General features: G+C 32.3%; 1 protein-coding gene across 1 annotated transcript; it reads left to right on the top strand.

The window, feature by feature from the left end:
• The first annotated feature begins 8317 nt into the window (after positions 1–8317).
• LOC110932368 (ATP-dependent DNA helicase PIF1-like) lies at positions 8318–9730 on the top strand. The gene has a single exon (XM_022175709.1). It carries the CDS (start codon positions 8318–8320, stop codon positions 9728–9730), a length of 1413 nt encoding a protein of 470 aa, XP_022031401.1.
• The last annotated feature ends 7005 nt before the right edge of the window (positions 9731–16735 follow it).

The raw sequence follows: 16735 nt of genomic DNA, 5'->3' as shown, positions 1-16735 counted from the left end.
TAACGTACATGATCGCTACAACCAACACAATTTTTATCAACAACGCATAGTTTAACAACAATTCATCAATGTAACGTATCAAGTTACATACTTGCGTAATTCATCGACATTGGTTTCTAACCATAATTACCCATTACCGGGCTTGTCAATCTTAGCGTATCTCGTCCATTCCATGGATTACGTTTTTATAACTCAATTTTAATAAGTGATGTTTTAATCACTTCAACACTACAAAATTCGATCATTATTTGTCCCGTTGGTTGTTTATTGGGAACCACCATTTTACAACATACCAAACTTGTTCTAACTAACATTTAACCCATTTCTTTATCTAGTGAGCTATATCACTTTATTTACATTCCAAAATAACTAATTAGCCATATCGTCAACCAACATATCTAACTAACTTTTTGACCCATTTGGTTCGTCGAGTGAACTTCGTCACTTCTATGACATACCAAACTTACATTCGACACTACAATCTCATCAACATTTTTAAGTCTATTGTTTATGCGTATTGTAACGAAACCGAAAGTTACGTACCTTTTGTGCACGCCCTTCAAACGCAAGTCGCCACCGGCTTGTCCGCTTGAAGCTCCGGTATCCTTTCCTATTGAGTTCAACCAAAACATGTTTAGAACTCTTTTCAATTCATAATTCGCATATTTTGCCTAAACATCAAAATCATGCGGTTTAGCTTAAATTTTTATATTTAAGCCTTGTTTGAGGCATATATGCGAACACTTTAAGGGCAGAAATTTACACTATTTATTATCAAGTTCTCAACTTATCATATAGCCTTAATTTTTCATCAATCAACTATTTTACATGAACTTTATCTTCTAAAATTTTGAAATCACTTCATACATGTCAAACATTAGTAGAACAACCATTATTATCCTAGTGTTTATCATTATCTCACAAAACCCATGAATCACCGTCATTGCATTTATGAAATTTTCAGAATTTTATCATGATTTCACATATTGTTGTCTAGGTTTTGCTCCTAGACACTTTATCTTTTCTAATCTACCCAAGTAACAAACTTGCATCATCAAATTTCAGATTTCCTAAATTCATGAGAATTTCAAGTAGAGAATTCTCATCAAATTTTACATACCTTCTAATCCTCTTGCGATGAGGATCACAATTCTAAGCTCGGATTTCGTTTTGGACCAGATTTGCACCTTCAATTTATGAGATTTTGTGGATGTTAGGGTTTGAGAGTGGGGGTGTCGCCCCCTGCTTGTTCTTGATCGACCAGACCCCCAAATGGGGTGTTTGATTTTTGTTTTTATTAAAATTAGTAGCATAAGTTTCAATTTTAGCATCATTGGCCCCTCCACTTTTGTTTAACATATAGTTTTGGTTATTTAACCCTATTTCAAGTTATTTTTAGACTTGTAGTTAACTAGGTTATTTATTCCTAGTTAGCTCATTCTCATTTATTTTATACTTTATAATTCTAATATAAAGTTTTATATTTTCTGGGTGTTACACCTTGCCATGCTTCTCCCGTCGAAAGTCAATTACAGTGTCAACTCCATTCAGATTTTCAACTGTCATCTTCAATGTTCTATGAATCCTTGATAAAGAAGCTACTTTCACATTCAGACGCTTAAAAATAAATATAAAATACCGATAACTAATAAGAAATACATAATGTATTTAAGTAAAGTAACAAAAATTACAGCTTAATTGTAACAAACATTTAACATCCTTTGAATGAGGAATAGTATATTAACAGAATAAACTTACAAAATGTTTGTTGCAGTACCATACGATTTGTAAGGGGTATTCATCAGTATCAGCTTCATAATCTGAGACAGCGGCATCAAAATCTGCATCGTCGATATCATCTGATGATTAATTAGATACAACATAATCACTATCAGAATCTGTGTCATTGGATTCTTCAACATCCGACTGGTGTTGTAGATCCTCGGTAATTTGAGGAACTTCCAAATTGGGTGAGGAAGTATCGTCTATCGGACTGTCATTGGATTTTGGTGCAACAATCTCACATCCATTCAAATCAAAGGCAGTAAGCAGAAAGATGTAATCCGCTGCGTATCTTAAAACAAGTACAATTCCTGTTTCGATACCCATGTAGTGTACAACCTTTTCCCATCCATCGGTTATAAAGTAACAATTCCAAAGAGGATCATGTTGAAGTAGTACATCAAAAGAGTCCCACTGATTCACATAGATCCGAAATGTCTTTTTAAGTTTACCAACTCCAATACTGACGTTGACTAACTCTTTGGGTATTAGCTGAACAAAAACATATAAAATTATGAAATCAAACAAAGGTACAATAAAATTAACAAATATATCACTAATTACTAAAGTAACATTTAAGTATTGGATTAAAATACCAAAACATACCAACACATTTTTACAAACATCAGTAAAACTATGGGAGAATGAATCCATACATCCAAACTTCCTCTCAAATGATATTGATGTGAACATAGAAATCATTGGAAGTTTTGTTGGATAATGATAAACATTTTCAAAAGGTGTCAGCAGGTATGTATATGGTGCAGTTTTTTTAAATACCAACAGACATCCTTTTTTCAATGAAAGGTCAGAGACAACTGAGGACCATCCTTCTTTTAGAGCAAAAGTTCCATTGTGTTTTGAAAATCGGTAATCCCATCTCATACCGTTTACACACTCTATAACGCCAACGTTACCAGGAACTTCTTTGAGTAAATGATTGTTTGCAAAGTTTTGTGGTATTATCTGTTGAGTTCAAGTATTTAAGTATTGGCAAATGTTATATGTGAATTAATTGTTAACAATAAAACTGTAGAAAATGGTTTTAATGTAATAATCTTACCAAGATTTTAGAATTAAGAGAATTCGGATATTTATAAAAAGACATCTTCCAAGATATTATGTTTCTGGTTAAAAATGAAAGAAAAAATGAGACAATGTATTTTATCAGATACTTCATTATTTATAAAGAATGTGATAACAAATGTGAACCAACAATGTTTAACATATCTATGTCATTCAGATAACGCATTTAATATTTATCGATTTATCTAGAGTATAACAATAAATAAAAGATTTGTCATTTAATCATATTCTTTAATATGAAGTAAGAAAAACAACAAAATATACCTTATCGATTGCTTTCAAGAATCCAAATGTAAGACCATATCGAACAAAACTTCAAATCAGAAACATTATAAAAAATAAAAAAGCTTGTAAAATTAAATTGATATATCATCTAAAACATGCAATACATTGAGAACAGTCTTCATAACAGTTGTTAATCATGTGCATATGAAACTAATGTATATACAAATTTTAATAAATATTATGATACCTTGATCGAAGTTGTTGATGATGTCAAAAGTAAGAAGAATTCAAGTGGAGTGATTCAATATTTCAAATGGACATCGGTGATTAAAACTTGAAGCACTTTTTATGAGATCAGACAAACAATTTTGTAAAGGGGATTTGGAGAGTCGTTAAAAAGGTAAAGTATGTTTCTATCTGCCTCTATGTAAAAAGGTAAACCGCCATTGGGATAATAAATTACATTTTACCGCCATTGAGATAAGGAACTTACATTTTACCCCTAATAATATAGCTTTCTTTTTCAAATAAGTCAAATCATTTTCGAAAAATTCAAACCATTTCAAAGTACTTTGAAAGTCTTTTTCTTGAGTACTCAATGTTCTTCTTCATTCAGATATTTGAAATTATGGCTACAGATAATAGAATTTCAAGTAAGTATGAACTGTTCTTTCAACCAAGTCAAAGTCAAGTCTGTGCCAAAGCAAGGAAAAAAGGAAGCGTGTTCTGCAACAAAAGCGAAACAAGAGTGGTTTTCATCGCACATCGACATCCGATTCTGTTAAAAGGATTCCATTATTAAACACTCCAAGTGGTATGTCTTGTAGGTTTGTAAACAAAATTTTACAAGAAATATATATTTATATGTTATCTTTTGGGAATCCTTACACATGTTTCGTATTTTACAAGTTTCAACAACCAATGTTGAGAGAAGGAATGTGTATCATTTTCCTGCTTATGCTATTCCAAATATTAGCAGTAATTTGTTTCACTCATCTTCTGAAGTAAGAGGTATACTTACTGCAGATATTTTTTGGTAATTTCAAAAAAATTTCACAATACTTTCAAAGTTCTTTTCTCGAGTTGTCACTAATCTTTTCCATTCAAGTATTTTAAAATATGGATACAGATAACACAATTTCAAGTAAGTATGAAGTTGACCTTCAAGCAATTCAACGTCAAATGTGTGTTGAAGAAAGAGAAAAAATGAAGTATGTTCTTCAACAAAAGAGAAACAACAGAGGTTGTCATCCTGCATCAACGTCTGATTCTGTTGAAAGGATTCTAGTTTCAAATACTTCAAGTGGTATGTGTTATAGTTTTACAAACAAAATTTAAAAGAAATATGTCATATATGTTATGTTTTTGGAATCCTTACATATGTTCTATTTTACAAGTTTCAACCACCAATGTTGAGAGAAGGAATGTGTATCATCTTCCTGTTTATGCTACTCCAAATATTAGTAGTAATTTGTTTCACTCATCTACACAAGTAAAAGGTATACTTACTGCAGATATTTTTTTGGTAATTTCAAATAATTTTCACAATACTTTCAAAGTTCTTTTCTCGAGTTGTCAACAATCTTTTCCATTCAAGTATTTTAAAATATGGATATAGATAACACAATTTCAAGTAAGTATGAAGTTGACCTTCAAGCAATTCAACGTCAAATGTGAGCTGAAGAAAGAGAAAAAAGGAAGTATGTTCTTCAACAAAAGAGAAACAACAGAGGTTGTCATCCTGCATCAACATCTGATTGTGTTGAAAGGATTCCATTTTCAAATACTTCAAGTGGTATGTATTATAGTTTTGCAAACAAAATTTAAAAGAAATATGTATGTATATGTTATGTTTTTCGAATCCTTATATATGTTCTATTTTACAAGGTTCAACCAACAATGTCGAAAGAAGGAATGTCCATCACACTCCTTTTGGAAGTACCAAGCAAATATCCAATTTTGTTAAGAGGACTCCGTTATCAGATATTACAAATTGTATGTTTTAAGTTTTATAAAACAAAAGATTTGTTTAATCTTAAGTTTTATGAATTGTTATATATATCTTATTTTACAAGCTTCAATATAGGTGGAATATCTAAAATTGAATTACAAATGAGTGATGAGATGTTACCAGATTCTGTGGTTAAGAAGATTCATGGAATTTCTAAAGGTATAAGATACGAATGTAAATTCCTGTTAACTTTTCAATATGTAGAAAACTTATGTTAACTTATAAATTTACTAAGTTTGTAGATTATATTGATCATGGAGATTCCATATTTGTGTGTTGTAAATGTGATGCAATGTTATGGGAAGATGAAATGCTTAGGGGAAATCAAAAACGTAACAAAACATCCTATTCTCTTTGTTGTTCAAATGGAGATGTTGAGCTACCACGACCGCCTACACCTCCTCCATTACTACGTCATTTATATAAAAGTCGTACCTCACAGTCTCGTAATTTCATGGATAATATTCGAGCATATAACATGATGTTTTCCTTCACATCTCTTGGTGGGAAGGTTGACAAAAGTTATCAGAGAGGTAAAGGTCCTTATGTATTTAGACTACAAGGTCAGAATTATCATCGAATGGGTAGTCTACTTCCGGACGATGGCGAAGAACCTAAATTCTCCCAGCTTTACATATATGATTCACAAAACGAAGTTGTAAATCGTCAAAAAGCAGTAATGTAATTTCTTTATGATAATTGTGGCATTTAAGAATATATATATTTTATTTTTCAGTATATTGACATTCATTATCATTTGAAATGAATGTAAATTTTAACATTTTATGTTTATGGCAGTTCTCAGATAGAATGCAAAACTACAAGAAACAACCAGCTTGATAGTACCACCATAGAGGGTCTTAAAGATATGTTGGATTCTTGCAATCCTCTTGTCCAATCCTTCAGAATGGTAAGAGATTGTTTTCAAGAAAATGATTTTCAAGATGTAAGCTTGAAGCTTATTGGAACAAGAGATAAGGATGGAAGAGTTCACAATTTGCCAACAGCATCAGAAATTGCTACTTTAATACATGGTGATTTTGATGGAGCATTTGATAAACGGGACATTGTTGTTAGAAAGAAGTCTGGTGGTCTTCAAAGAATTAATGAGCTTCATCCCTCTTACCTTGCTTTGCAATATCCACTTATTTTCCCATATGCTGAAGATGGTTATAGAGTTGGTATTAAACATAGAGGGATTGCGATTGATGATGAGGTACTTAGAACCAATCTTACAATTAGAGAATTCTTTTGTTACAAAATTCAAGATAGACAGAATCAGTTTTCGTTATTAGTTAATGCGAAAAAAACTATTTCAGCAGTTTTTGGTTGATGGATACATAATGATAGAATCTGCCATGTTGAATTATACAAGGACACAACAACCTAAACTTAGAGTGCAAAATCTTAAGAATTTGAATGCTACTGTTGAAAGTGGAGAGAATAATGCCTCAAGTTGTGGTAAACCTATACTTTTACCTTCATCATTTACTGGTGGTTCTAGATATATGATGCAAAAGTACTTGGATGCTATGGCAATTTACAAGTCTGTTGGATATCCCAATTTTTTCATAACGGTGACTTGTAATCCAAACTGGCCTGAGATTTACAGGTGTTTGCACGATAAAGCTCTTAATGCTGAAGACAGACCGGATATTATCTCTAGAATATTCAAGTGTAAATTGGATCATCTTATAAAAGATTTCAAGAAACATAAATTCTTTGGTGATATACAAGCAGGTACGCTTTAGTTATATTTTTTACTTTGAACATCTAATTATATTTATTTAACAGCCCACTGTTCAAAAATTTCAATTATGTATACAGTGGAATTTCAGAAGCGTGGACTCCCACATGCTCACATATGTTTGTTCTTGGGTGCTGAAAGTAAATTTCCAAATGCATCTGATATTGATCGTGTTATTACTGCTGAGATACCAGATAAAGAAAGAGATCCTGAATTATATGATCTTGTCAAGCAATTTATGATTCATGGACCATGTGGTACAGACAACCCACTTTGTCCATGTATAGTTCAGCAAAAATGTTCTAAAAAGTTTCCCAAAAAATATGTAGATGAGACTTGTGTTGATTCTGAAGGATATCCTTTCTATCGTCGCCGTCAAACAAGTAATACGGTAGTAAAGAATGGTGTGACACTTGATAATAGATTTGTAGTTCCTTACAATGCTCTCCTACTCAGAAAGTATCAGTGCCACATTAACGTTGAATGGTGCAACCAGTCAGGTTATATCAAATATTTGTTTAAATATATTAATAAGGGGCCTGATAGAGTGTCTGCTTCTGTTTTCAAGCCAATAGCACCAAAAATAATACGGAACAGAATGTAGCTGTAGATGAGATAAAAGCATACCTTGATTGTAGATATATCTTTGCTTGTGAATCTGCTTGGAGAATATTCATGTATGATATACATTATAGATATCCAGCTGTTGAAGTATTACCTTTTCATTATGAAGATGGTCAGAGTATTGTGTATAACGATCATGATAATTTGTGTGATATTGTTACTGATCCAACTGTGAAAATGACAATGTTTACAGAGTGGATGAATTGTAATAAAGTCAATGAATTTTCCAGGACATTGAGGTATGTTCAGTTTCCGGGATATTATGTATGGAATGCTAAAAATCGCAAATGGAATCGAAGAAAGCATCCGTATGGATCAATTGGGAGGGTACATTATGTCCCACCATCACTTGGTGATTGTTATTACCTAAGGATTTTACTGAATCATATTAAGGAACCAACCTGTTTTGAAGATATAAAAACAGTTGATGGGCAAGTTTTTAAAACATTTAAAGATGCATGTTTTGCACTGGGGCTGTTGGATGATGATAAAAAATATGTTAATGCTATCAAAGAAGCTAGCACATGGTCAACCGGAGATTTCTTGAGGACCTTTTTGTAAAAAAACTAATACTTTTTTCAACATTTGTTTTAGATTTGGATCTTCAACAGGAAGAACTTGAAAATATCTGTCTATCTAAAATTGAAAAGTTGCTTCTTACCAATGGAAGTACAGTGAGAAATTTTGATGATATGCCAAGTGTTCCGGACAATTATGTTTCATCGTCGAACAATCGATTGATAATGAAAGAATTATCGTATGACAGACTAGCTCTTCAAAGGGAACATGATCGTTATGTAAAGTGTTTAACAGCTGAATAGGAAAAGATATATAAAATTGTTATGGAAGTGATTGAAAAAGGTGATGGAGGTGTGTTTTTTGTATATGGTTATGGTGGAACTGGAAAGACGTTTCTTTGGAAGACATTCTCAGCTGCATTACGATCAAAAGGTGAAGTTGTATTAAATGTTGCATCCAGTGGAATTGCTTCACTTTTGCTGGATGGTGGTAGAACTGCTCATTCAAGGTTTGTAATTTCAATCAACATTAACGAGAATTCAATATGTTCGATAGAGCCTAATACTGAGTTAGGTGATTTAATTAAAAGAGCAAGATTGATTATTTGGGATGAAGCACCTATGACTCACAAGCATTGTTTCGAGGCTCTTGATAGAACAATGAGAGACATATCACGTTCCAGTCAACCGAACATGCAATCGAAGCCATTTGGGGGAAAGGTCATTCTATTTGGTGGTGATTTTAGACAAATTCTTCTGGTCATCCCTAAAGGTACCAAAACAATGATAGTCAATGCTTCTTTGAGTTCTTCTTACATATGGCGGCACTGTAAAGTACTAAAGTTAACTGAGAATATGAGATTAAGAGTTGGTTGTCAGGAAGCGGATTTGAAAGAAATAAAGGAATTTGGAGAATGGATTTTAAAGCTTGGTGATGGTCTGCTTGGTAAAGAAAACGATGGTGAGATTGATATTGAAATACCAGATGATTTACTTATTCATGACCAAGTCAATCCTATTTCTTCTCTCATTTCATATATATATCCGGACATGAATAAGTTTTTGTTGGATTTAACGTATTTCCAACAAAGAGCGATTCTTGCTCCAACTAATGAAGTAGTGGATTCAATAAATAAAGAGTTGTTAGAGAGTCTGCCTGGTGAAGAAAAGGTTTATTTTAGTTCAGATAGTTTATGCCAATCGGAGGAAGAATCAGAGCTTAATATGGCGTTGTTTCCTCCTGATGTGTTAAACAATCTTCGTTTATCTGGTTTACCTAATCATAAATTAGTACTGAAAGTTGGTGCTCCGGTGATGTTACTCAGAAACATTGATCAGGAAAATGGATTGTGTAATGGTACACGTTCACAAATCACGAAGCTCGGAAAAGTTGCGATTGAAGCAAAAATTATCACAGGGACTAATATAGGTCATCATACTTTGATTTCAAGACTAAAGATGACACCTTCAGATAAAAGAATACCAGTGAAGATTTCTCGAAGACAATTCCCACTTTCACTGTGTTTTGCTATGACAATGAATAAAAGTCAAGGACAATCATTGGAGCGTGTTGGTTTATATCTTCCACGTCCAGTGTTTAGTCATGGCCAGCTCTATGTTGCTGTATCTAGAGTAAAAAGTAGGAAGGGATTGAAAATTTTGATTTGTGATAAAGAGAAACGAGTCTGTACAACCACTACTAATGTGGTTTACAAGGAAGTTTTACAAAATCTATGATGATACTAAACATCTGTCAACCTGGCAACGTCTGTTGGGTATTATGGAGGAACTGTTGTTAGGAAATGTTTGTTGAAAAGCAATACAACTTTTTGAAAGCATCTGATACTTGCTCTGCATTAAGCTTATCCTGAGAACACATGTTGTTAATAACATTATTCTCTTAATATCTGTTTACTAACCTTTGTAATTTCTGTTGACTGACCTTTTTAACATGGGCCGACTAACATCTGATAGTTACTATCTATAACATCATCTGGCAAGCACTCTTTGAGATAATCGATGACAGTTCTAGTAAAGTCTGTTGGAAAGCAACAGAAGTTTTAACAGTTAATAGACAACAGTGGCTTGCTATCAACATAAAGGAATTGATGTTGAATAAACCTATTGACCATTAGTGCATATTAATTTTATAAGTCTGCACTAATTATTTTTTTACTCTCTGTTGAATTCTAAATGAGATGTTGACCAAAAGTCTAACAGATGTTTACCAAAAGTCAAACAGTTGTTGACAAAAAAAACAAACAGATGTTGACCAACAGTTAAACAGATGTTGACCAAAAGTCAAACAGATTTTGAACCAATAAGAATTATAGTTTGCCAACAGTGGTTTGACTTTGGTCAAACAGACTTTTTGAAAACAGTGATTTCACTTTAAGCAATCATCAATGGAATTGGTCAACGTATATCCGCAAAAATCGATTTTAACTTTATTTGAATTTAAATTACAAGTACCATATATTTCTCATTCTTATTGCAAGAATTGTCTTCGATCTCTGATGGTTTTGAAAACAGTGGTTTCACTTTACCCTATCTATCTGGTAATTTCTGTTGGAGATAATGGATAACATTTTTTAGGAAAGTCTGTTGGAAAGCAACTGAAATTTTTAACAGTTAATAGACAACAGTAGTTTGCTATCAACATAATGGAATTGGTGTTGAATAAACCTATTGATCATTAGTGTATATCTCTTTTATAGGTCTGCACTAATTATTTTTTTTACTCTCTGTCAATATGGGCTATGCATGGTTTTCTAAGAAACGACCCGTGTTTGCACACGGGTCTTACCGCTAGTACTATATAATAAAAGAAACCAATTTAGAGACACATGTCATTCATTGGAGCTATCTAATTTTTCTCTCTTACTTAATTATAGATAATTAATATTAATTAAAAGATAATTATAAAATTAAATTTAATATAAATTTAAACAACTCGTATAGGAGATAATATAATATTTTGAAATATTTATTAGATTTCAAAATCATTTATCCTGAAATTAAAAAAAGCGGTACACTAAATATAAATTAATATAATGTAAATGATTGATTTATTTATTAAACTAAAGTAGTTCAGGGTAGAACTTATTTAAAAAATGTTTATAAAAGGTAAACAAAAACATTAATCAATGTTTACTGGTTCTATACTTTTATTTTCGTGTTCAATTCTCAACTCAAATACGGTATTCACTATGTTTACGTGGTATTTATACGAACCATCACCGCAATCACCCCATCCATCATATATCGAGTATATTCGTTCGTTTTTTAAAGATATAATTTTTTATTAGATTCATTCAACCCGTGTAATAAAAAAAGTTTTTTAAAGATATAATATTTTTATTATTTACAATACAAAATTGCATTTATGCAACTCGTGTAATCTACCGGGTTTTTAAAATATAACTTTTTTTATTATGTGGTATATAAAATTAGATTTATTCAATCCGTCTAATACACAGGGTTTATAAAGATATAACAAGATATAACTTTTTATTGATTGATATATAAAATTACATGTGCTCAACTCATACAATACATGAGGTTTTTAAAAATGTAACTTTTTCTTTATTTAATATATAAAATTAAATTTACTCAACCCGTACAATACACGGGGTTCTTAATGATATAACTTTTTTATTATTTAATATATAAAATTACATTTATTCAACCCATGTAATAAACGAGGTTTTAAAAGATATATTGTTTTATTATTTGGTATATAAAATTACATTTATTCAACCCGTGTAATAAACGAGGTTTTTAAATATATATTTTTTATTTTTTGGTATATAAAATTACATTTATTCAACCCGTGTATTACACGGGGTTATAACCTATTTATCTATATATAAATTTAAAAATTGTTATGGTTTTCGGCAAAATCATGATTGTTTTCTTTTTTGTATATTGTTATATTTTTATAATATTAATATAATATAATAATTTTTGTATATTAATATGGACAGAATCCTGAAAACGAGTTTCCTTTGGGTATATATTGTTATATTATACTATATTATAATTTAATATGGACAAATGGGAAGGTTCAAATGAAACCCACTAGTTATCGCGAAAACTCGAAAACTAATTAAAAAAAGCCTAAAAACATATCAATTTTTTTTTACAAATTTTCGCTATTTTTTGTATATTAAAAAAAATTTAAAAAAAAAATTGTAGTGCACATGTTTCATACTACACCTACACATGTGTATTATTACACATGTGCATTACAATTTTTTTTCTGAAAAAAAGTTTTTTTATATATAAAAAATAACGATTTTTAATAAAAAAATTATAAAAATAAATTTGGTATGTTTTTAGGCTTTTTTAGTTAGTTTTCGAGTTTTCACGTTAAAAGTGGTTTTTAGTTGAACCTTCCCCTATGGACAAAATCATAAAAACGAGTTTCCTTTTGGTATATATTGTTATATTATAATATATAGTTATAATATAACAAGTAAAATTACATGCGTTACGTGGAGGTAATTCAGTCGTAAGTTATCCGCGCTACGCAATGGAAATTGGATCATTAGCTACGAACACTCTAAATCTCATATGGAATGAAATTCACATATAATGATTTTTCGGGTTGTGTGCATAAGCGATTAACAGTAGAAAGGGGTGTCCAAGAAATCCATTTCGACGGAAAGTCCATCTTCTCCATCATGCGAAAAAGAAATTTCCAGTTAATAGAGTCATAGGCCTTCTCGAAGTCAACTTTGAAAATGAGCAGCTTAGTTTCAGATTTCTTAGCCCAAGCCACCGATTCGCTCAAAACGAGGGGGTTGTCCAGGATATTTCGCCCTCCAACGAAGGCTGATTGGACGGGAGAAGAAATCTTGCCAATGACTGACTTAAGTCTATTAGCCAGGACCTTAATAATGATTTTATAAAGCGATCCCTACTAACGAAATAGGGCGAAAATTAGAAAGGTCTTGCGGGTCTTTCGTTTTTGGGATGGTAAACCACTTTTTCGACCCATGCCATTCAATCCACCACTACAAAGACTTTGCTCAAACCTTGAGCTAATTAGCATAATTCAGGTGTCTGTCTGAGCATGGAAAAAAGTGTCCTTTAAATCATAACAAAATAACTAAGGGGTGTGATAAATACAAGATATGGATTAATACACCAATTATTCAAATTTAGTAATAATTAAGTACTTTATTACATTATTTTATTATAAAGTCAAAAGTAATAATTATGTTTTGTTATAAAGTCAAAAGTAATAATTATGTTTTTTATGTTATTTTATTTTTTAATACTTTTGTTACTTTTTTATATTTTGTTATACTATTATTAGTATTAATATCAATATTAATAAATAAATAATCAAGACACTTTATTATAAACACGAAAGTGAAAAAGTTCATCATAAATAAATAAATAATGAGTCTCTAATAAAACAGTAAACGTGCAAACATTAAAACAATTAATCACCTAGATCGACAAAACCACTTTCACGACGATAAAGTGGGGTATATAATTCTAGACGCCATCCAGCCGCAGACATGCTAATGTTATGAAAATTCTAGTAAGGCGTGATTGTAGGCATTGGGTACCCTCCTTGTAATTCCACCATGTGATGTTGAATCTCTTCTGGACCACTCCAAAACGGGAAAATAGTGAAACTGCCTGACATACTTAAAGAATGGACGATTACACCAAACTTATTGGCAATCAGAACACCTGCTTCAGGCATTTTCATCCGGTGTTCTTCTGGAAAAGGCGACCCAAAGATACACAAGTCATGATATAATGAATTTACATCGCTGACAAAAATGTCCGCGTAGATATGATATCGATTTTGTAACTCTTCTCTCATTTGCTGTCGAATGTACTCATAGTATTCATGTTCATCAAGTCCGAGGCAAACAACTAGTGCTCGAAATCTTCAATTTCCATCGGGTTTAACATTTCGTATATTTGTAATGTATGGATGAAATACTTTTGGAATATCACCCATTATATTCAAGTCATTCATCAGTGGCACTTCGTTCAAGTCTATCGTGTATGAACTATGTCTGGTCGGGTTATCTGGGACCTCGTTCCAATCTATCACAGGTTCCATGTTCAAGTCAAATTCTAATGAACTATGTCTGGCCGGCTTATCTTGTTGTGATTTCTTCAAGCTTGGTCGTCCATGAGTTTGTTTTTTTAGCTTGAGGTTCCGGCTCCTTTTTAGCACTTTGTTGTTGCGATTTCTTCAAGCTTGGTCGTCCACGAGTTTTTTTTTTTTTGAACTTGAGGTTCCTGAATGTCGGTTTTACCTGGACGAAATATATCCTTCAATTTTCTTAACCAACTTTTTTCCCATCTTTAGACTACTTGTTAAAGTTTTCTTTAAAAAGTAGTAGTTCATCATCACAACTAACATCGTCATTTTGAAAAGATACCGATGGTGAAATATCTAGCTTCTTCCAAAAAATATCAATCGAATCCAAGGAAACATATTGATCTGCATGCAAATACAAATACATATTGTTTTATTGAAACTTTAACATGAAGAGTCTTATTTGATGTACGTGATGTTATATACTTTCCAACAAAAACATCGTAGGTTCTGTTGATGAATGCGGACAATTCTACTACTTTCCAAGCTTTCTTTAATTGCTAGTTGTTGAGACTTCACGATTCGGTGAATACAACCTAGAAATCTATCCAAACTAGAATTTGAACCGTCCAAATATTTTTTAAGCTTTGCATGCTGACTCTCTACTCTATTGGTTGTGTTATTTCCAAAGTTGAGATATTGATCAATCCAGACAGAAACAAACCTTTCCTTGTAGTCGTTTAACCAATTTTCATTTACATATGCTAAAATACCTGAAAATCAAAATAAATCAGTATGAGATATATATAAAAGATATACACATATATATATATACACACACTTTTGTGTGATATCACGTGGCGCCACATTCATCCTTGCCAATTCTGTAACCAAGTTAAATTCATCTTCGGAAAGCCGCTTTGCATATGAATGACCCTCCATAAATAGTACAGGTTGATGGTTATGTCGATCACATGTCACCTTTAAGGTCCAACAATCATAGTCATCTAAATATGTTCCTTCTAGTTCAAAAGGACAATTAGTTTTTTTGGTGCCGGTAACTTTACTTGAATCCTTGAATTTATATTCGCCGCCACGATCACATTGGAGCACAACCCTATACACGAAACCACAAGGTCTTTTATTCGACCTTCTTTTGATGACGACAACACCGAGTGAGTATGCCAACTTTTGTACCCAATTCATCAATTCTTCACAAGACCTGAATACCTATAAACGAAATTTGGAAATAACACAACCAATATATAAACAAATCAATAAGCAAATTATATATAAGAGTTAATTGCTCGGATGGTCCCTGTGGTTTCACGTTTTTTCAATTTTAGTCCCCACATTTTGAAAATAGCATGTATGCTCCCTATGGTTTGTCATTTTGTTACTCGGATTGTCCCCCAACATTTACTCTGGGGACTATCCGAGTAACAAAATGACAAACCATAGGGAGCATACCTGCTATTTTCAAACTAACTGACATCTACTCAGGGACTATTCGAGTAACAAAATGACAAACCATAGGGAGCATACCTGCTATTTTCAAAAGGTGAGGACTAAACGTGAAAAAAGTTGAAACCACAGGGACCATCCGAGCAATTAACTCTATATATAATAAATTAAAACGATCAAATGCAACAAATTATATAAACAAATCAATAAAAAAATTATATATAATAATCAAATCACAAGAGTATGTCAACTTTTTATACTGAGCAAAAAACGATCAAATGCAACAAATTATATAAACAAATCAATAAACAAATTGTATATAATAAATTATTATATACATGGTTATAAAACAAGGTTTCTAAGGCCGAGTACTCCCCGAGTAGTCGCTACAAGGTAGGCTTCCGAGGCGACTTTCTCTAACTCTGCCTAATTACTAGGAATCGATCAAACGCGGTCAAACTCGGCCAGAATCGGATCTAGTAGGTCAATTCGGGCCGAGTTTGACATAAAAAATAATAAAACATAATTTATATGATTATCATATTAAATAATTAGTATCATTTTCACGTATTTTGTTATACAAATATTAGTAAATTTATGTTATTAGACATATATTTATTTTCCCAAAACTAATTTCTTTATAATTTTACATGTCCGAGTGCTCCCCGAGTACTCTCCGCCTATGCCGAGTACTCTCAACTCCCCGGTCGACCGACTAGGGAGCGCCTAGCGACTTTTGCAACCATGATTATATATAAAGAACACATGTTAAAGGGTCTGTTTGAATATATAAACAAATCAAAAAACCAAATCAACACATTATGGTAGACGACAGATAGAGAGAGAGAGAGAGAGAGAGAGAGCCAACAGTGGTGAGAGAAACTCCGATCAAAGAGGACGACGGCTCCGGCAAACTAAGAATTCAACGGTTCCGATCAAAGAGGACGACGACTCCGATCTAATGGATGTTCCGGTGAACCTTCTGGCGATCAAATGGCGGTTCTGGCGAAAAGACAAGAAGGGACGACGACTCCGATCAAAGAGGACGACGGCTCCGGTGAACATGAATGGTTCCGATCGACGGCTCCGACGATGATGATTCAAGAAAACAAATGTAACACCCCAAAAATATTTATTATATATAAGTTAAAAAGTAACACTAAAAGGGTGGTGCTAGAATTAAAGTTGTGAAGGAAATACAAGGA

The sequence above is a fragment of the Helianthus annuus genome, chromosome 3 (genome assembly GCF_002127325.2).
Source record: "Helianthus annuus cultivar XRQ/B chromosome 3, HanXRQr2.0-SUNRISE, whole genome shotgun sequence".
NCBI lineage: Eukaryota > Viridiplantae > Streptophyta > Magnoliopsida > Asterales > Asteraceae > Helianthus > Helianthus annuus.
Note: the sequence above shows the minus strand (reverse complement) of the source record. Positions and strands in the feature narration are given on the sequence as shown.